Here is a 22,134-nt window from a genome sequence, read left to right as displayed (position 1 = left end):
ATGCTGACGGCAAGATAACTTATAAAAACTTTTGCTTTAACGGTATATTTGCAAATAAGTAGTCTATCCTGCTCGTGTTAAATTTTAATATTCACTGACGTGAGCAGGATAGACTGCTGGTTAACGAATCCACAAAAATATTAAGTAACTAATCCGTCCTCGAAAATCGCTCAGATCATCCACAACCCAAACATGTCCCAACATGTTAGCCCCGTCCTCGCCGTCGTCGTCGAAACCTTTCGACCACGTTGTCGTAGTTGATGTTTTTGTTGTTCTTTCACTCTTGAGCAACTTGGGCTGAAGTTGCAGCAAAACCCCAGCTTCACACGGGATCTCCAACCCGAAAGCCAGCATGCTAAATGAATATATTTATGTGTTGTAGGTAATATCGGTTTAGCCCGCGTTGGTTGGTTTTGCGTTGTCGTGGTCGTGGTCCGTCGTCGTATCTCTCTGCAACAATCTGGTCCGTTCGAGGCCCGCGAGACTCTTTCTCTCTCTCTGGGTTGGTCCCCTTCTAAAATACGGGCAAAACCGGATCTTAGAAGTCGTCGTCGTCGTCGTCGTGTGGCAACGAGGGCAAAACTTGTGTGTAGTACAACGTGAAAATATTTGCATCACACATTTTTTTCGCTGTTGCAAATTTCTTCGTCATTGTTGTTGTTTTTTTTGAGGCTGTCGTAGTGGTCGGGTTCCGGACCACCACGAGGTTTCTGGTGGAGGGTACGCGCGTGTTTGCAACATGAGAAGTGGTTCCCGGATCCGGACTAAACCGGAAAGTTAGGGGTTTGAAAACTATGGCCTTATGGGGATTTATCCAGTTTTTTATTTCAAAGAAAACGTAACAATATATTTTCTTGATGATGAAACTGATTTTGTAATGATGAAAATAACAAAAGGAAATCTTGTATCAACAAAACATTGAAAGCATATTGTTTAAATATTATTTGTTTTGCTACCAGTTTCAAAACCATCAGGTCTCATTTGAAGAATGTGATAATCAAATTGTTGATGGCCTCCCTACTTAAAAAAATCTCGCACATATTTGTTAAATTCGTTAATTAGCGTCCAAGAAAACCAAATTTTGGATTTTTTTGGACACCCTGTTTTATGTAAACTATTTTTTAACAAGAAAGAATTATGTATCTTAGCTTATTTTTTATGTATAAAATTTTGCGGATTCATATTGATCCTTGCACTGTAACTTGGATTTGGCCCGCACTTTTATCTCGCTCTTTTGACAATAAAATTTCTAAAAACTAGGCAACCAGCAGTTGTTTATTTACATTTTCAGTCGCAGTTTCCACCAAACTGGACATTCGCACTTTAAAATTGCGATTGACAGGTGAGCAACATCGGCTCGCTTTGATCATTTTTTGAGAAAATTAAAATTTCCCAAGCCAGCTTGACAAGTCGCAAAAGTGCGATCGATAGCAATAATTTAGTGCGAAGTCCAAGTTAGTGAGAATTGCGCAATACTAGATTCAGAAATATAAAATTTTACTACAGTCCAATTCTTCTGCTTTAGGCTGTTGCAAATATTCCTCCCCCCCCCCTTCAAAATTGGTCCGAAAAATCAGGGGGCAAAAAAATATTTTTTTCAAAAAACATTAAAATTTCAATGAAAATACAAGTCAAATCAACTGAGCATTGATAATCATATTTAGCATGTTTGGGCTCGTTTAGAAAGATTTTGAACTTTTATGTAATTACAATGTACAGCACAACATTTTATTTCTCGCAAAAATAAAATTTTCGTCAATACTTAAATATTTTGGAAACTAATGATGGCAAAACAACTGGACAGGTGTATTATGCATTTTAAAACACTTTTTTCATTCAAATGTTGACACCGTGGCGTGATTAGTGCGCTGACCACGGGGACGCGCTGTCTTGTTTTTGCATGCTCATTTTCATTTCTTTTGTGTCGCTGTTTGTGTCCTTGGGTGCGCGGTTATTATAATTAAATAATGGCATCATTAGTGCGCTGACCACGGGGACGCGTTGTCTTGTTTTTGCATGCTCATTTTCATTTCTTTTGTGTCGCTGTTTGTGTCCTTGGGTGCGCGGTTATTATAATTAAATAATGGCATCGTTAGTGCGCTGACCACGGGGACGCGCTGTCTTGTTTTTGCATGCTCATTTTCATTTCTTTTGTGTCGCTGTTTTTGTGTTTGGGTGCTTGGTTATTATATATAGGTGAAGGGATTTTATTAAATGATCAATATATTGCATTATTATATTTAATTGATTATATAACCACACTATATTTTACACTTTACACATTATACAAAACACATATGAAACTGTAAACAGGAGCGTTTGGTACGGTATGTCCACGCATCCTTCCTTCCCTGTAGATTCTGTGAAATGTGATCCGTTCTCAGAATCCTCTCTGCGGTAAACACAACGTAGTAGGGCTGGCCGCTTTAATTTTTGCAATACATTTTCGGGTGTTCTCGGATGTACTGCAATTATTAATAATGACAAGAAAAGTGCTTGTGGCGTAATCTAATCACAAGACTTTCCAGCATGCTTTCATCGGACTGGCTGCGTTTGTGTTAGATTAGATTAGATTAGATTAGATCAAATGTTGACACCGTGGCGTGTTATTTCAGTTTTTTACCTATTTAATTTTTTTGCCCAAATGAGAGAGGGTTTAACTCCTCAGACTCAAGAGCGACAATATTTAAAAATATTAATTCTGATTTATCTATTCTTATTTTTTTTTCGAAAAAGTGTTAAACAAGTGTTTTTTTAGTCTGGCTGTGTGGTCGAAATTTGAGACTTTCTATTTACTTAACCTCGTATTTCACGGCGTGTTTACTAGAACAACCTTATCAGGAAAAAATAGTCATCGCCACTTTCAAATGTGTCTTATAGGAAATTTTCTCAGCTTTCCAATGCTTCTAAAAGCGAAATGTTTCATTGGGAAATTTCTGAGATATTTTTTTTTCATAAAATTATTTTTATTAGGTCCTTTTCGGTACTGGGACCTGGTTAGGACCGAGTCGGCTTTTGTAATTACATTTGACTTAATAATTACAGAGGATCTTGTGAGTAAATGTATTTTGGTCAGTAAAATACACATGAAACACATCATTTGACAAGTTTCCTGGACTGTTATTTAAAAGTTTCCAATAAATGATCAAAGATTTTAAAAGAAAAAACTTAAAATAGAGATATCTCAGAAATTTCCCGATGAAACATTTCGCTCTATAAGACACTTTTGAAAGTAGTGATGATTATTTTTTCTCCTTAAGGTTGCCCAGAAAACACGCCGTGATTTATATACATTTTATAAATAGTTATAAAACTTAGTTAACATTCCAACGCCCAAGGCTTCAAAAAAGTTGGAACGATAACTTCAACTTCAAATTCTGGGGCATAACTCAACCAATCAATATGATTCTTTTCCCACTAATTTGTAAGGATGTCTAGATGATTCTAGAACTTTGCAGAACTTAATTTGATCAAATATGTAATTTTTGCGATCAAAAACATCGTTCCAACTTTTTTTTACGCGTGTAAAAAAAATCGCCAAAAATTCCGTGGAGGCAGTCGTTTAAAAAAATGTGGAACGATGTTTTCGGAAAGAAGAATGATCTTGATTGGCTGAATCAGGCACGAGAACCAGCGAGTCGAAGTTACCGTTCCACCTTTTTTTGGGAACCTTGGGCGTCCGTGTAAGTTGGACATGCGTTGGGCGTTCCAGTGTTAAACAAACATTTAATTGTGATTTTATTCAAATTTTACATAGCAACCTTATCAATAATCTGTTTAACATTATCAATTCAATTTGCACATTTTCAGACGGAAATTTGTAAGAAACGACTATCTATTTAAGATGAATCATAGACTAGCATTGAAGACTGCGTACTCTTATTATGTTCCCAGTAATTTAAATAAAAAAAAAATATATTTTTTTTTACAAAAGGTTCATCGTTGTTAGGTCTACATTTCCTTACGATATTTCTATAGCATGAAATTTTTTCATTAGGAATTTTGAAAAGTTTTAAACTTATTCTTTGACTCCTTATTGTATAAAAAACTGGAGTAAAAGATATACGAAATCGAAATTATATTCACTTGTGCCAACCAGAGTTCCCAGCAACCTGCAATACCTCCAATTGAAGTCACTTTCTAGGTTAATCGGGAAAACCATATCATTCAAGCCGAAGAATGCCCCATTGCTCCTCCAACTTTACCGACTAAATCGGATAGAAAGTATCTCCGTGAAGCCTGCAAGTTCCACGATCGGCTCCACTTTACCAAACAATTCCGAATTAATTACGGTCACTGTCCGCTGCTGGTAGCAGCATCGACTCGAGAATGGAGATCGTGCCATGCGTTCAAAATCCATCATCGACCAGAAACCAATATCCGATTGGCGACGCCAAGACAACAGACGAAGTGTTACGGTCGGCGGGGCGGTACAAAGTCTTCGTTGAACAAATCGGGGCCTACTTAGCTAAAACCCATCACAGCAGAGAACGAACCTCGAAAATCGAGAGAGAGAGCCACGCGAAGGCAAACGGTACGGAATGGGGTCCAGTTCAGGTTGCGGCGAGAAAAAGCTAACATTGTGCCCTCTCTGTACTGTTGGTGGAACCTAAGTTATGGCACAAAATAGCGCACGAGATGGGCATGGACAGTGCGGTGTGGTGTGTGAAGGTATGAGAGAAATACTTCAGAATGGCGATGGTATTTACAAGAATGGAGGGTTGAGGTATTTGCTGAGTATCGATATCGATTAACGGACATTAAACAAGCTTTAAGATGAAGACTTGCGTCATTTAGCTCCCCTGGCAATATTTTGGAAAAATCCATCTTCAAGTTGTTGTTTAGATATGAATCTCTTGATAAGTGAATAATTGTATTGCAAAATTATAGATATTTTAAGACACATACAATACAGAGCGATGGCAGGCTTCTCATGTAGTTCAAGAGCTAGAAATTTGGCAACTTAGACAAACTCTCATGATGCCCTCAAGGTAAGGTTTTTGTCTCATTTTATAAATATGTAGTTTTTATTTAAATGTATAGTAATTAAGTAGCTTTAGTTTATGTTTATCTTTTGGCTTGTCTGCCTGTTGATTCGCACAATAAACAATAAACATTTTCTCCGCTACAACTTTGCCGAAGACAAAGCCCTAAAACGTCATCCAACAAAGTTAGATTTTGGTAGACACCCTGGAAGGTCGTCACCCTGTATGTCAATAACTTAAACGATAGCCCTTCTTCTGAAGACATCATTTCGACGTTGTAGTGCAATCTTGTCGCACGTCGCTCGTTGACGTTTGACCTTGAATAAACAAAAAATAGAGCACACAGTGTAAACAATAACAAACAACTCGAGATCTACAAACTAACATGGCGGGCGCCGTTGTTGGCCAATGACAGTTATCTATTCGCAACTGATCAAAGGAAGTTTTTTATATTTTCAGCGCATTCATGCTATTGATAAGGGAAACATCACTTGATCGTCGAAGCATACACAGCAAATTTTGGATTGCCATTTGAGTAAAATAATTAACTGATTGACGTTTCTTTTGCTGAAATTTCAGTTGTTTTGACAACCATTTTACTGAAATTTCAGTTAATCATCTGTCAAAGTGACAAATATCAGTAAACTGAGAATTTAGTAAAATCTAAATTACTGAATCGTTTACTGAAATTTCCTTGGAAATTTCCTTGGAAATTTCAGTAAAACTTAACTGAATTTCAGTTCAGTTCAGTTCAGTTGCTGAAAGGATATTACGGTTCTGTTCAGCAACGGAGGGTATAACCATTGGGTAGTCTCTCATGTTCATGCTTATGCTCATGGTCATGCTCATACTCACTATTCTGTGTATTGTCCCAAAGTTTGGATGAATTTGGTTGCCGAAGTCCCGAGTTATAATTACCAAAGTTTACAATTACATAGTCGGGCTGTACTTGTGTCAAAAGCGTTCTCACCTGAAATCCCTTTGGTCAGTTGTCACACTTACAGCAATTTGGCCATTCCGAACACTGTGCAGTGCTGATGAAACTAAGTGACATTTATCCAGTTTTTGATTCAGAGTCGATAGGCATACATGAAGAGCTTTCAGTCAAAAGTTCATTTTAAAGAGCGGTGCGGTAGGCTAAAGAACAAAAATATAATACAGAGTGAGTTCGCTAATCTGAATGGAACTTATTTTGATTTAGTGAATCTGATATCACTAGTTAGAACGACTGACAGCTGTCAAATGCACGAAACCACGTGCTTTGGAAAAGTCGAACAATGAGTATCTCAATTGATTTGACAACTGACTTTGCATTTGCATTTTTAAAAACTCTTTTTTAGACCTATTTTGAAGAGAAACACTTTCACAAATTCCAATTTAGTTCTAGTTGGTAGATAATTGGAAAAACAATTCGAAAAATCTTGGTTATCTAGACACAATAGCCTTAAATTAGAGTTCGACTCAGGCCATTGCCAATCTTATTCCAAGATTTTCACTTTATTATTGTAAATTTCCCTAAAACATGTTGACATGTTGATATTCGGGGTTTGAGCTTTTAAGGTAAACATTAAGTATCAAAATGGATGGGGCGTACCTTGGCCTCGTGCGTACTTTTGTCCTGTTCAACTCTATGTATGTATTTCATATATAGCATTTTCATGTTATCTACAAGATATTGTCATGAATTTATTGGTTATTAAAAAAAAAAAATAAATACAAAAGCATTACTGTTACCAAAAAACTGAAAATTCTGCTTGAAATTTGAATTTTGTTTTTCTCAGGTTATTGGGTTTTTGGAACTCTATGTGTGTTTAAATTTGCGTTTAAATTTTCAGTTAAATTTAACTCATTTCTAGAGAAAGTTCAAAAAGAATTGATGTACAAAATTACGGTCTAGCACTATTCCTTTGAAAAGATACTTAAGATGTTTATGAAACCATAATGAGCGTTATGAATTTATAATTAGTACAATATAGCCAAACAAAACTGAACCAACCAGCAGGCGCATTCCCCAAAGTTATCCCACAACATCTGTGAAAACAACTCGCTCCCAAGACACATCACATGCACGCACACACATCATAGCGCACATATCCCAATCGATCAATCCCCATCCATCGAACAAGAATCCCACAATTTTATCTAAACTATCTTCAACACTTCATCTGCCCCGGCTCCACTCTTCCCCATGTTTCCTCATTAAGAGTGCTCAGAAGACCTTTCGCACTCCGTCCGTCCGTCCATCCAAGCAAGCCGAAGCCAGTTAACACAAGCCTGCTCTTCCACTTCAACTTCTGCTGCCTCTAGCCGTTCATCACAGCGCACAAATTCCAGCATCATAAATGAGCCCCACAGGCACAAAATAAACACATGCGCGTACTCTCTTCTGCCTTCCGACAACGGCGAAGATGGTGGAATTCTGGAATGTCCCGAAACTTACCTCCAAACACTTTCGGCAGAAGGTATGCTGGCAGGGAAGCACCTTCGAGGACGTATCGAGCCGTTCCAGACACACGGAACACTCGAGCAGGTCGTTCAGCAGGCGTTCATCCATGGTTTCTGACTTTTTCCTGGTAGATTCCTCTGTGTAGATTTATTTGCTCATTGGTTGAACTCCTGTATTGCACAATTTTCGGCCTTCTTCGATGTTTCCAGCACTTGCCCTCATCCACCTTACGCACTTTTTCGGGCTCCTTTGATTCCTGCACACAAAACCTGTAGCACCGCAGGTATTCTGGCTTCTTTCACTTCCTTTCCCCTTCTGACACTTGATGTGTCTTCTCACCCCATTTGATGGGTAAAAATTGCACCAATTTGTGAGATGTACGCTTACTTTGTTGTACGCGGCCCCACTCCGGACACCTCTCGAAACGGTCTTCGCTGCTCAACCCTTCCTTGTGTTCCCTTCACCAAGCTACGGAATGCACGAGCTATCCTTGCGAACTCCCTTTTCCCTTCTGCATTGTGCCTGTGTCACACTTTTCTCCACACTGCAATTCCTTGAGGCAGTCGCCTTATCGTCAACCCCTTTGCGCCCAACCGCTACTGCCCTTGTATCAGACTGCTGTGCATAATTCGGACTGGGTATCTTCTTGAAGCCCCCGGATGTGGAGCTTTTACACCACCTTCACCCCTCGCGCTGCTCTCTATTCCACGAATTTCACTGTATTCTTCTGAATTCTTCTTCTGGGAACCCCGGCCTTTCCCCGTTCGCCACCGAACTGCCTCCGGGAGCAATTATCCCCGCGCGGAGGTCAATTTGGCTATTCGGAGCTATAATTACGGGCAAATTTTCATTAATGGAATTTCTTTCAGAATATTGGGCTCTTTCCCTCACACACCTGAACTACTCGCTCTGCGAACCCCCCCTCTCGTAAAGGTATCCGTGTGTTACGCCCCGCGAAGAAAACCCCGAGAGAAGTGACCTGGCCGAGGAGGCATTCTTGACTAAGCGCCTGGCTGGATATCGCAGAAGGCCGCGCGCAACCCACACCACCAGTGGCAGCAGCGCCACCATCACCACCACCATCGTAGCATGCCATGAGACGCGTATGAATGGGGGAGAAGAACTGTTAAGTTTGGGGTGGTGTGCGTGCGCGGTGCAAGATTTCTTAAAGCAGGGCGATTCAAGATAAAAATTTGTCTGTGGTCCCCTTGTCGTTTTGGCTGGGAAGAGGGAGGCCGTTGGGACTTGGCTGTGTGTTTGTGATGATTCTGCGATGGGCAGACAAGTGCGCTGTCGATAGCGTTGCGATTTGATTGTGTTTGGCTTGCAGGCAGAGTTGAATGAAGAAGGTTTCGGAATGAATGGTTCCGCGCGTGTTTGTGTGTACAGGTGGAACGAGGGGTTTTGAAAATTTGTTTAAATGCTGTGGATTGAAATTTTTCAATAAAGTTTTTTTATAATTGAAAATTTTATTGTTTCTTGCAAGAATGCTATTAATGCTAAAATATCAAAATAAGACAGTGGCTACAAGAAAAACTCTCCAGCTTAAAAATTCCAGTTGTTTGTAGGAAAGAGAGTTGCTCTATGGCTCACTGTCTTGTCTTGAGCATAGAGCTTTATGACGTTTCGCGTACACACACTAGCGCACCATTTGATTTTGCTGGCCGGACAAAATTTAACCTCAATCTTTTTTGTGTACGTACACGCAATACATGCGCACGTACACGGAAAAAAAAGTGTGCGAGAAATCGTGAATTTCGATTCATGAATTCGTGAATAAATTTGTGCATGATTTCGTGATACCTTTCATGATTTCATGAATTTTATTCATGAAATCGTGCATAAAAATGCACGAATTTATGAATTTTATTCATGGCTAAAATATTTTTACGAATATTCATGAATTTTCCTTCATGAAATCATGCATATCACTATTCATGATTTCATGACTGATTTACATGAAGTCATGACTAAACTTCATGAATTCATGAAAAATATTCATGATTTTACGATTATTTATGCATGCGTAAATTTTACGCCGTAAAATTTTATTCGCGAATTTATGAATCATGTTTTTCATGATTTCATGAAAGTTTACATGATTTCATGAATAAAATGCATGAATTCGTGCATAACATTCATGGGTTTATGAATTTTTATCCATGTTTATGACGAGTGATCTTGATCAATCAAGAACAGTTTCGCTCGAACTGTCAAGTTTGTTTTTCGCTTGCCAGTTCAGCCGCGTGTTTATTAGCCACGAAGTCAATCGCGTTGTGACTTGTCGTGTCCTGTTTGTTGTGTTTGCCGGTGAAAGTGACCGTGATTTGTGGACCCGGGATTTAGAGGTGCTGTCCACCGGAACCGGGAAAAGATCTGCGGCCGTTCCGTTGGAAATGGCAACGGAGCCAAGAGCTAGCAGGAGGAGGACCAAGTTGCAGGAAGAGGACCGGGCGGCAGGAGGAGGACCGAGCGGCAGGAGGAGGACAGAACGCGGGAGGAGGATCGAGCGGCAGGAGGAGTAACAAGGTAAGAGTGAGGACAATCTGCAAAAGACAGAACAGTTCCCGGTTGGTTCGCGTGTTTGTTTTGATTGCCGAATCAAAGGGAACATGGTCCATAAGACTGTTCCCGTGTTTTATCTCTGCGTGTGACAGTTTCTTGGTCGCGGACTCGTAGGGATTTCGGTTTTCTGTCAATTGTCGGGGCATTCTACGCGTGTGACAGACTGCGAGGTTTGTTTTGGTTTTGGAAACGAAAAAATCCCGTTTTTTATTGGTTCCCGTGGATGCGCTGAGTGACATTTCGGCGATTTGTTTTGAGCTAGAAATGGGGACAGGTAAAGTATGTTAATAATTTTAATGATTTTAATATTGTAAGCATAAGCTTTTTTTAAGCATTTTAAGCAATTATATTTTCTTAGGTACTTTAATTTTGTAATGTATAATAAGTTTTTTGAATTACTATTATTTTGAGGTATGTTAAATATGCTAATGAATTTAGGTATTTTTATTTTACCAGGTATGTAAATATTGTGACTTTTAAAAGTTTTTAAGTATTTCAAGTATTTTAAATATTCAAAGTGTTTAAAGTTTGTTGAGTATTTAAATAATTTTAAGCATTTATTTTTTTCTAGGTATTTTAATATTGTATAAGTTTTAAAAATATGTTAAGTATTTGAAATATTTATTTTTGAAGTATGTTTAATATGCTAATGATTTTAAGTATATTCATTTGTTAAGGTATTTTGATATTATATGTTTTTAAAGTTTTTAATCATTTCAAGTATTTGAAATTATTGAAGTGTTTAAAATTTGTTAAGTATTTAAATAATTTTAAGCATTTATTTTTTTCTAGGTATTTTAATATTTCAAGTATTTCAAATATTTTAAGTATTTGAAATATTCATTTTTTTAAGGTGTGATTTTAAGTATTTTCATTTTTTCAGGTATTTTAATATTCTATGTTTTTAAAGTTTTTAAGTATTTCAATTATTTTTCCAGGTTTTAAAATTTTTAAGTATTTCAAGTTTTTTAAGCCTTTGAAAGATGTTCTTTAAAGTATGTTAAGTATGTTAATAATTTTAATATTGTAGCTAATTACTTTTTAAAGTATTTAACATATTTAAAGTATTTGAAGTATTTTGAGTATTTTATGTATTTAAAGTTTTTTAAGTATTTAAAGTATTTTAATTTATTTAAGTATTTTAAGTATTATAAGTATTTTAAGTATTTTAAGTTTTTAAGTATTTTAAGTATTTTAAGTATTTTTGAGCATTTTAAGTATTTTAAGTAATTTAAGTATTTTAAGTATTTCAAGTATATTAAGTATTTTAAGTATTTTAAGTATTTTAATTATTTAAAGTATTTAAGTATTTTAAGTATTTAACGTATTTAAAGTATTTAAAGTATTTAAAGTATTTAAAGTATTTAAAGTATTTAAAGTATTTTAAGTATTTTAAGTATTTTAAGTATTTTAAGTATTTTAAGTATTTAAAGTATTTTAAGTATTTTAAGTATTTTAAGTATTTTAAGTATTTTAAGTATTTTAAGTATTTTAAGTATTTTAAGTATTTTAAGTATTTAAAGTATTTAAATTATTTTAAGTATTTTAAGTATTTTAAGTATTTTAAGTATTTTAAGTATTTTAAGTATTATAAGTATTTTAAGTATTTTATGTATTTTAAGTATTTTAAGTATTTTCAGTATTTTAAGTATTTTAAGTATTTTAAGTATTTTAAGTATTTTAAGTATTTAAAGTATTTAAAGTATTTTAAGTATTTTAAGTATTTTAAGTATTTTAAGTATTTTAAGTATTTTAAGTATTTTAAGTATTTTAAGTATTTTAAGTATTTTAAGTATTTAAAGTATTTAAATTATTTTAAGTATTTTAAGTATTTTAAGTATTTTAAGTATTTTTAGTATTATAAGTATTTTAAGTATTTTATGTATTTTAAGTATTTTAAGTATTTTCAGTATTTTAAGTATTTTAAGTATTTTAAGTATTTTAAGTATTTCAAGTATTTTAAGTATTTTAAGTATTTTAAGTATTTTAAGTATTTTAATTATTTTATGTATTTTAAGTATTTTAAGTGTTTTAAGTATTTTAAGTATTTTAAGTATTTTAATTATTTTAATTATTTTAAGTATTTTAAGTATTTTAAGTATTTTAAGTATTTTAAGTATTTTAATTATTTTAAGTATTTTAAGTATTTTAAGTATTTTAAGTATTTTAAGTATTTTAAGTATTTTAAGTATTTTAAGTATTTTAAGTATTTTAAGTATTTTAAGTATTTTAAGTATTTTAAGTATTTTAAGTATTTTAAGTGATTTTAGTATTTTAAGTATTTTAAGTATTTTAAGTATTTTAAGTATTTTAAGTATTTTAAGTATTTTAAGTATTTTAAGTATTTTAAGTATTTTAAGTATTTTAAGTTTTTTAAGTATTTTAAGTATTTTAAGTATTTTAAGTATTTTAAGTATTTCTAGTATTTTAAGTATTTTAAGTATTTTAAGTATTTTAGTATTTTAAGTATTTTAAGTATTTTAAGTATTTTAAGTATTTCTAGTATTTTTAGTATTTTAAGTATTTTAAAGTTTTCAAGTATTTTAATTATTTTAAGTTAAGAGTTGAACCAGTTTTCGGCTTAAAAACTCTTTAATAAAGTATACAAAAAAAGTTTTTTTTAGTTTTTTAAGCATTTTGAGCATTTTATTTATTTTATGTATTTTGCGTATTTCAAATATTTTGAGTTTTTGAAGTATTTAATTTATTTTGCCTATTTTGAATAGTTTGAGTTTTTGAAGTATTTTAAGATTTTAAGATTTGTTGAGTATGTTGAGTATTTTATTTCGGTGTTATTTTTATTTTTCAAATTTTCAATTCAACTCTCTATGAATCTATTTTCGTCAAATTAAAGTGTTTGATCATCTGCATTAACAAAAAAAAATCCCATTATTGTAATTAATCACTTTATTGTAACTGGAGTTCTTAATGAGACAAAAAAATAATGGCTTAATTATACGAATTATCGATTATTCTATTATGCACTCAGACAATCAGACAATCGAGTCTGGACTGCACATGAAATCCCTTAGGTCTTTTTGTATTTAATTAAAGTTTTTGTTGTATTTTTGTATAGAAACGATCGGTACCCAATTAACGTTTCCGAAATGCTCATGTCAAGTTTTGAATGTTGGTTTTACTAAAGTTATGATTGTATTTTTCATTTATTTAAGGCATTTTTGAACATCACATAACTGGGACCTTTGTAAATTTAGAATTCTTCCGCAGTGACCGATAATCAGTTCCAAGATGGCCAGATGGAGCCAGAGTACATTGGCATCACATACAATGGCCACAGTTTTAAATTTCATGAATTTTGATATGTCACAAGACAGGGTTCCTTGCACATTCCAAAATGTCCCCAGTGACCACCGGGAACCGGTGACCAGTTCCAAAGTGGCCAAGTGGGGCCAGAGTACATTGGCATCACATAAAATGGCCACAGTTTTAAAATTCATGAATTTTGATATGTTACAAGACAGGGTTCCTTGCACATTCCAAATGTCCCTAGTTTTAAAATTCATGAATTTTGATATGTTACATGACAGGGTTCCTTGCACATTCCAAAATGTCCCTAGTGACCACCGGTAACCGGTGACCGGATCCAAAGTGGCCAAGTGGGGCCAGAGTACATTGGCATCACATACAATGACCACAGTTTTAAATTTCATGAATTTTGATATGTCACAAGACAGGGTTCCTTGCACATTCCAAAATGTCCCCAGTTACCACCGGGAACCGGTGACCAGTTCCAAAGTGGCCAAGTGGGGCCAGAGTACATTGGCATCACATACAATGGCCACAGTTTTAAAATTCATGACAGGGTTCCTTGCACATTCCAAAATGTCCCTAGTGACCACCGGTAACCGGTGACCGGTTCCAAAGTGGCCAAGTGGGGCCAGAGTACATTGGCATCACATACAATGGCCATAGTTTTAAATTTCATGAATTTTGATATGTCACAAGACAGGGTTCCTTGCACATTCCAAAATGTCCCCAGTGACCACCGGTAAGCGGTGACCGGTTCCAAAGTGGCCAAGTGGGGCCAGAGTACATTGGCATCACATACAATGGCCACAGTTTTAAAATTCATGAATTTTGATATGTTACAAGACAGGGTTCCTTGCACATTCCAAAATGTCCCCAGTGACCACCGGTAAGCGGTGACCGGTTCCAAAGTGGCCAAGTGGGGCCAGAGTACATTGGCATCACATACAATGGCCATAGTTTTAAATTTCATGAATTTTGATATATCACATGACAGGGTTCCTTGCACATTCCAAATTGTTCCCAGTGACCACCGGGAACCGGTGACCAGTTCCAAAGTGGCCAGGTGGGGCCAGAGTACATTGGCAATACATAAAATGTCCTCCGTTTTTTCACAAAACAGGGTTCCTTGTCAATTCCGATATTTGCACCCAGTGGAACAATATGGTAAATGAACAGAAAAAGTAATTCGGAAATTGTGAAAATCGTACCATGAAATCGTGAATATTATGAGTTTTACTTTACGAATTTTTGAACTATGCATATTGGGCACGAATAAACCAGTAGCCGTGAATAAATATGCATGATTAGACATGCCCGAATATACTCGTAAACGTGAATTAAATTCATGAATTCATAAAAAAAAATCACGAATTCATGAAATTTATGCATGATTTCATGAAGTTTATACATGATATCTCGAATTTTTTTACGCCTTCAAAAATAAATCATAAAAATATTCCAGAACTCATGAATTTTGTGCACGAATTCATGCATAAAAATTCACGATTTCATGAATTTTATGCATGAAATCATGAATTTTTATTCACGATGTATATTTTTTCGACCGTAATCATGAATTTTTATTCATAAAATCGTGAATATTTTTCACGACTACATGCATCTATTTCATGAAATCATGAACATTATTCACGTTTACGAGTGAAATCGGCCATGGAAAGTCATGCATATTTATTCACGATTCGTGGATAATTCGTGCCCAATATGCATAGTTCAAAAATTCGTAAAGCAAAAATCGCGATATTCACGATTTCATGGTACGATTTGCATGATTTCCGGAACACTTTTTTTTCCGTGTAGATAACTCTATGGAATAATATAAAAAAGCTGCATTTTGGCTACCATTTTTTCAATCTATTTGATATTTAGAGATTCATAGTTTTTTATAATGTATTTCTAAATAAAACCTCAAAGAATCTGTTTTGAATTCTTTATTTCCTGTTTTTGTAAATGTTTTTTGCGCCACAGTACAGTTGAATAACAATAATTAGTTTTCAAATCCAGAGTTTTTTTTTTAAAAAAAAAAGGTCCTATAAACTATTGGGGTTCATATTTTTATAGGACCTAAGAGAAAAAACTCAAGAAATAATCATAGTTTAAACATGCTTAGAAAAACTTTTATTGATGCAGAAAAGCGTTTCTTAATCCACCATTAGGTGGGTGGTGCCTTCCTAACATTTGCAAAGTAATAATGAAAATAAGTTTATGAAAAAATATATACCTGATACAGACTTTTCCAGAAAACATGCAGACTCTCATTTGAAGCAATGTGGCAACCGGGCGTTTCGCATCTGGCGCGACTCTCGCACGTAAACAAAAGGACCCAACCTTTTGAGGTTATGCAAAAAATCACCCATTTTTGTATCTACAAAAATCTTTTTCTTTGCATAACTTTTTAAATACTTTACTAAACAAAATAAAATTTAATAGGGTCTTAGGGGACCCCAAAACGAACAGAATAAGGCGGATCCGGCCAAAATCGGTTCAGTCAGTTCTGAGATAATCGTGTGGAAAAAAATCGTGTCTACACACATCCCAACAGACATTTGTTCAGAATTTGATTCTGAGTCGATAGGTATACGTGAAGGTATATCTAGGAGGTGTATTTAACAAGTTCATTTTTTGAGTGATTTTATAGCCTTGCCTCAGTGAGGTGAGGAAGGCAAAAAAGAAAAAAAAACAAAAGGTTGTTAAAGGAACATTTAAAATTATTTTCAAGTAAAATACACGTCTATTTGGGTTGAAATTTTGAATTAAAATAAAATTATTGTGATCAGCCGTCAACTGACCATCAAAACCATTCAACGTGAAGGAAACTGTAAATGACATTCGAGACATTGCTCGTCAATTCTCAGATGTTATATACTTTTGGCCAGTTCGTTCGCTTTTTTTCTGGCGTGACCCCTTCAAAATTCAAACCACTGAAACTTTTTTATTTTTAAATGAATTAGGCTGAAATTTGGGGTAATATTAAGAAAATATCTCAACTTTATGTGTCCAAAATATGATGTTGGTCCGATCATTTATTTTTGGAGATATCGTCAAAATTGTGATTGTCGATCAAAATTGCATTTTTTACGAAAGTATCAAAAACTTTGAAATGATGAAAGGTAGCTAAGTTTTTCAAAAAGCCATCTGGAAGAAGACATTCCGAAATACTTATGCTGAAAATTTCATGAGGTTTGATTGAAACACTAGCGAACACCAACAATTTGAATTTGGAGTCAGGTTTGACAAATCGTCCAATGTCATACACTTTTGACCAGTACTGTACATTTCCATTGTTTCTGATGCAAATATAAGCATACATTTCAACGTATTTTTTCAGACAAGGATTATTTCACCCTTGCTCGGAAGGTAATTTTTGTTCTGCAAAACACATAACTTCTTCTGTTTGATGTTTGCATTGCAGTTTTTTTCAGTATTTTTTTTTGTCTTTCTATTTTTGCTTCGTTTTGTATGCTGATAATATTATAACTATAACTTGCCTATTAGGTGTTCCTAATATTTTGACAGTGATTTTAGATTTTATTGTATTTGCAATGTTTCCTCTATTTATGCTATGCATTGAAATTTGTCAAATCATTGGCAATATCACATATGTCATGTCAAAGCACAAAATAATTTTTGTTTCGTAAATAAAAAGTTAAAAAGGGTTCATCCAGATGTTCTAATCGAAGTCTAATGATTATATTTTTCAATTTTTGATTTTTGTGCTGTGAATGTATAGAAAGTGTGAAGGTTACAGAGTTAAAAAAAACAATAAATTTACTTTGTTTCATTGAACCTAAAAAAACTCAAGCAGTGAGAGTTTTAAAATGGATTTTGGGTGAGTTTTTAGATTAAAACGTGTCTATAGAAGCAGGGTTATGTTGTAGAGCAACGATTTTCAACCTTCTTCTAGGCTTTAGGCCCCAGCCAAGCAAATCTATTAGGCCCAATACCCCCGTTTAGAATCACTGTTGTAGAACGATAATGTTTTTGTTGATTGGGACATAATTTGATGTATTTTTAAAATAAAAAAAATGAGATGAAGAATAAATAAGACGTTGACTTTTCCACTTGAAAAAAAAGAGTTATGATATTCAAAAATTCTACTTTTCAGCACGGAAATGGATGCTGAAAAGTTATACTTATCAACATATTTTTGACTTAAACGATCCCTAAATGCATGACATTTGTCCTATGACTCTGTTCAAAGGGTGTTATCGGAAATGCAAAAAAAAAAACATTGTATGGAACTCGTAGCAACGCTTCATCATTCGTCGTATTTATTCAACTTGGTGAGCCTAGTTGAATAAATGTACGACTCGTAATGAAAAAATCCTCGTTTTGCAACTTGTTGAATAAAATACTATTAATAGATAATTAAAGCAAGTTCCAACCATGTTATATAAACACGCAGAAAAATATTTTGTAGAATCAGCCTGTACGAGGTTTGATTCAACAAAATTTTTGTTGAATATAATCAACGCCGATTTTGCGTTGAAACAAACCTTGATTTTCTCAATTCCACAAAAAGCTTTTGTTTTTTTGAAAAAGTTGCTTTGGCGTTTAGCGTTGATTCAACAAAAATCTTGATTTTCAAATCAACAAAACGTTTTTTTTTTTTTTTTTTTTTTTTTCTGCGTGAAGATTCGACAGAAGCTGAGGGGCAAGACACTCTGGTGAAATATTTCAATTTTATCCACTCCATCTCTGCTGTCAGTTTATGATGTTGTTGATGCTTTGCTTCAAATGTCAAAAATCAACATGTTTGTTTGATTTTTATTATGACTTCTAGTGAAATGTTTTTGTTAATGGCTTTGTGTCAATAGTTACATAAAACTGCAGTGTTTTAGAAACATAATAACGTTTATTGACTATTTTTTGCTGTTGTAATGTGATCGTGCACGATGGAGAACAATCTCATCTGTCGTTTGTGCCTGTATAACAACGAAAATATCCTGCCAATTTTTGGTGAGCAACAGCGCGAGGCCAAGTTGCAGGAGAAATTGTTGCAATATGTGAATTTGGAGGTATGATTCGAGTTTTGATTAAATAATGCTTCTGTTTACTAATGAGATGTCTAATGCAGGTCAAAGAGGACGACACTTTGCCGAAGCTGATCTGCTTAAAATGCTTCCAAACGATAGAGAGCTTCCACGCTTTCTATCAGGAGGTAACCCAGAACCAGACCGTGTTCGAGTACACGACCCAGCCGGGGATCATGGTGATCAGCGATCAGGACTCACACACCACTTATATTTTGAAGGAGGATGAAGTACTCGCTGGTAGTCAGCAGTCATGCATCGAGATGGACGAGCTCAGCATGGAGACGATTCAGCTGCGACCTTCGACGTCTTCGACTGCCACGGTGCAGATCAGCGATCAGAGGGTAACGTTGGTTCAGCTACCGCGGGATGTTGTCGTTGGGTCAGCTAGGAAGACACAACCTGTGGTGACTTCGTCTGGACTTCCAACTTATGACGAATCGCAGAAGAGTCGGCAAGTGATAGCAATCGTTAAGGATGCACTGGGTGAAGAGAAGATCATCATCGATCGGTTGGAGGAAACGGAAGAGGAGAGTGGGATCCCAGTGATCATTGACCAAACAGCGACTGAAGAAGAACCGCAAACCTTTACGCTGATTCATGAAGATCCAGAAGATGTCAAGGTAGCGCTGGACAGTGGAAATGACGACGATGACGATGATGACGAACCGGAGGAGGAAATCCTCCAAATTGATGACAGTTCCGATGACGAGCTTCAGCCGGAAAAACGAAGCGTGTCAAACTCGAAAGATTTCCCCAAAAAGTTTATTCAAGACGGTCAACTGGTGGTCCGGGGGAAGGAGCTGTCCACGTTGATGGGCCGTTTTTACGACCTGACGTGTGAGTTTTGTATGGAGGGTGGCAAGGATGAGGACGAGATCGTGAGCTTCACCGAGATGGATCTGTACCTGGCGCACTGCAAGGAGATGCACGCGACCAAGGGCCACGTATGGTGCTGCAGCGGGCGGATCATCAAGCCGAAGATGATGGCGATGCATATGGCGCGGCATCTGCAGCCGGAGGCGTTCAAGTATGTCATTTCTTTTGACTATTTTTTATTTATAATTTTGTTATTCGTATATTCGGGGTTTATTTTAACATAAACCAGCCCCGTCCAAAATAATATTTGAAGATTATTGTGCGTACCAGAAGGTCCAAGGGACTTTGGGAACTATTCCTCGAAAGATAGCAAGACGATCCGAAGCGTCTGGTCTTGCTTTGAAGCCGATTCATTCAGAAGAAGATGGTTATGTTATAGACATGACCAAGTAGACAGAGAACATTTCCACAAATTCTGTATCTCGAATATTACGTGAACTATCGATATAATTTTAGGATCAATCCCTGAAATATTGTTTCTGTACCATTAATTTAAGTTCTACTTCTCAGATGTCCCGAGTGCGGCAAGGTGATGAGCACCCCCCAGATCCTGCAGTACCACATCCAGAACCACCGTCCCGAGGAAGAACGGCCACTCCAGTGCCGCCAGTGTCCGCGGCGCTTCAGCTACGGAAGTGCCCTGCTGGCGCACGCCCAATCGCACCTGCCGGAGGCCGTCCGGTCGCGCCACGTTTGCGACGACTGCGGCAAAAGCTTCAGCTCGGCTTCCAAACTCGCCGAACATTGGGCGGTTCATGGCGGGACAACGGCGGGAACGACCGGCGACGGGTCGGACCGGAAGTCCCAGCAAATGATGACGTACGTGTGTCAGGTTTGCGCCAAGCAGTTCACCTCCAGAAGCAATCTGACGTACCATTTGACGACGCATCAACCGAAGATCCACCAGGTGCAGTGTGAACGGTGCAAGAAGTGGCTCCGGAACAAGCTCTGCCTCCGGAAGCACATGGTGCAGCACTCGGACACCCGCCACCAGTGTACCTCTCCTGGCTGCGAGTACTCGGCCGTGAATCTACAATGTCTGCGGAATCACATCCGGGTTCAGCACTCGGACGTAAAGCCGTTTGAGTGCGATGTGTGTGGGAAGAGCTTCAAGTTGAAGAATACACTGCTGAATCACCAGGTTCAGCACACTGGAGTTAAGAAATTTGCTTGCGAGTTTTGCTCGCGGACATTTGCCTCGAGTGGGAATTACTACGCGCACCGGAAGCGGATGCACCCACAAGAGCTGGCCGTACAGAAGAAGCGCAAGGAGGACGAGGAGAAGTAAGTTAAAGTTGTTGTTTATGTTTCAATAGTCAAAAAGAAATCAGCGCCAATAGTTGTCAAAGTCTCGAGACAAGACAGTGAGCCAGAGAGTTACTCTCTTTGCTTTCATTTCGTTAGCTCGGCTTTACTCCACTTAAACAAGAGGCAACTGAAAAGAGAGTTGCTCTCTTGATCACAGTCTCGGATCGAATATTAGCAATCAAACTGAGTGACTTTTCTTTTCATTACAGCGAATTCCGGAAAACCAAGCTTCTTTCCAAGTCGAAATAAAATGACGGAAATTTCTCAACACAAAAACATCAAAACACCACGATGTCGATCGTCATTAATTTATTCCGAGCTCCATCAGCAAATCAGCAGTTCGGGAAGCCAGGATCATCCAGTTTCGTAGTCGAATTTACACTAAATACAACAACTTCCACTCACAAAAGCTAGCTTTTCCTAGATTGTTGGTTTGTCTGATAGAACAACAAAGAAATACCCTAACTTGTCTCCCAGCCGAATGAAGCGCTTATTCCTCCGACTTGAACTTGCCACCGTAGAACGGGATGTAGGTCACGATGCAGCGCCAATCGGTCAGGTACAGTCCGATCAGGGAGCCGGCTGCTCCGAAGCCGACGGCGGACGAGATCCTAGAATCGATAGGTAAACATTTCAGGTATTTGAAACTAACAAAAGTGACGCTTATAAATATTAAATGCCAACAAAAGTCAAACTAGCGATAACAAGCAAAAATTTTCTAAAATCAACAAATTTCAAAAGTTAACTCTATCACCAGCTGTTCAACTTCTCGTAATAAGGCATATTCTGCTTCTAACACCACTGTCTGACAACCAGGACTTGACTTTACCACAAATAAAATGTTAAGTATTTACAACACAAATTCGTTCCCTAATTTTTATATTTAGCTACTCAACAAATTTGTTTGAGAGATTTATAGTTTTCTTGATTTTGTTAAATTATATAACCACTTTTGTCTTTTGCGTCGATTGTTGTTTCCATCAAATATCCATAAATCCTCAAATCAAACATCACAATCAAATCTAAACCAACTCCACTTACCACTTGGTGGCCTGTTCGGCCTGTTTCGGTCCGATTGGGATCCTCATTTTGGGTAGATTTTTGCGCGGACGATCGGAACGAAAATCCTTGAACTGCTTCTCCTCGCTGTTGAAGATGGCAAGCGAAATTCGTATGACACAGATGGTTGTCTAAAGATGGCTGTCAAAAATGTACGAGAAAAGTTACTTTGCGCTACCTAAGATGGGGCTGAAGCGACGCTTCGAGTTGAGGTAAGGCGACGCTTGCTGAGAGCGCTTGAAATGGCGGGTAAACGATGCTAGCAGCTTTCCCCTATTAAAAAAAAAATATTTAGCGCTTTGGAATGGTTTATGTTGGCGCTGTGAAAAACAATCTACCTGACAATCATGATTTTCCGTCGAGAAATTAAAAGTGAAAATCTGTGCAACATGGAGTTAAACTTTCTGTGAAGTTGCTGTGAAGATTACCATGGCACTTTGAAAAGTTTAACTCCATGTTGCACGCATACACTCTCACTTTTAATTTCTCGATACAATTTTGTACCATTCTTTGAATTTACATGCTCAGTTCAGATTAACCCATTGCTACTCGAGCCTGAAGTAGGCGAAAA

General features: G+C 36.5%; 3 protein-coding genes across 5 annotated transcripts in view; 1 reads left to right on the top strand and 2 right to left on the bottom strand.

Moving 5' to 3' along the window:
• LOC120418442 (E3 ubiquitin-protein ligase SH3RF1-like) overlaps positions 1-8,422 on the bottom strand; it is a 35,286-nt gene extending 26,864 nt beyond the window's left edge. Inside the window, exons 1-2 of one of the 3 annotated variants that reach the window (XM_039580852.2) lie at positions 8,327-8,422; positions 7,426-8,258 (exon numbers count right to left, since the gene is read on the bottom strand). In XM_039580852.2, the coding sequence (XP_039436786.1) occupies positions 7,426-7,539 (114 nt within the window). In that variant the 5' untranslated portion in view covers positions 7,540-8,258; positions 8,327-8,422. Of the gene's footprint in view, positions 1-4,291; positions 4,423-7,425 lie in introns of those variants that run through there. The other 2 variants (XM_039580851.2, XM_052707896.1) reach the window with 2 other exon arrangements.
• Positions 8,423-18,020: 9,598 nt separating this feature from the next.
• On the top strand, positions 18,021-20,917 carry LOC120418472 (transcription factor grauzone-like). Its single transcript, XM_039580905.2, has 4 exons — positions 18,021-18,302; positions 18,362-19,347; positions 19,707-20,480; positions 20,714-20,917. Exons 1-4 carry the CDS (start codon positions 18,180-18,182, stop codon positions 20,751-20,753), a joined length of 1,923 nt encoding a protein of 640 aa, XP_039436839.1. The 5' UTR covers positions 18,021-18,179; the 3' UTR covers positions 20,754-20,917.
• LOC120418473 (cytochrome b-c1 complex subunit 10-like) lies at positions 20,799-21,706 on the bottom strand. The gene is made up of 2 exons (XM_039580907.2): positions 21,546-21,706; positions 20,799-21,115 (listed from the first exon to the last, which is right to left on the bottom strand). The coding sequence occupies exons 1-2, from the start codon at positions 21,590-21,592 to the stop codon at positions 20,995-20,997; spliced, it is 168 nt and encodes a 55-aa protein (XP_039436841.1). The 5' UTR covers positions 21,593-21,706; the 3' UTR covers positions 20,799-20,994.
• Between the last annotated feature and the right edge of the window lie 428 nt (positions 21,707-22,134).

This window comes from Culex pipiens, chromosome 2 (genome assembly GCF_016801865.2).
Source record: "Culex pipiens pallens isolate TS chromosome 2, TS_CPP_V2, whole genome shotgun sequence".
Classification (NCBI taxonomy): domain Eukaryota; kingdom Metazoa; phylum Arthropoda; class Insecta; order Diptera; family Culicidae; genus Culex; species Culex pipiens.
This window is presented reverse-complemented; position numbering and strand designations above follow the sequence as displayed.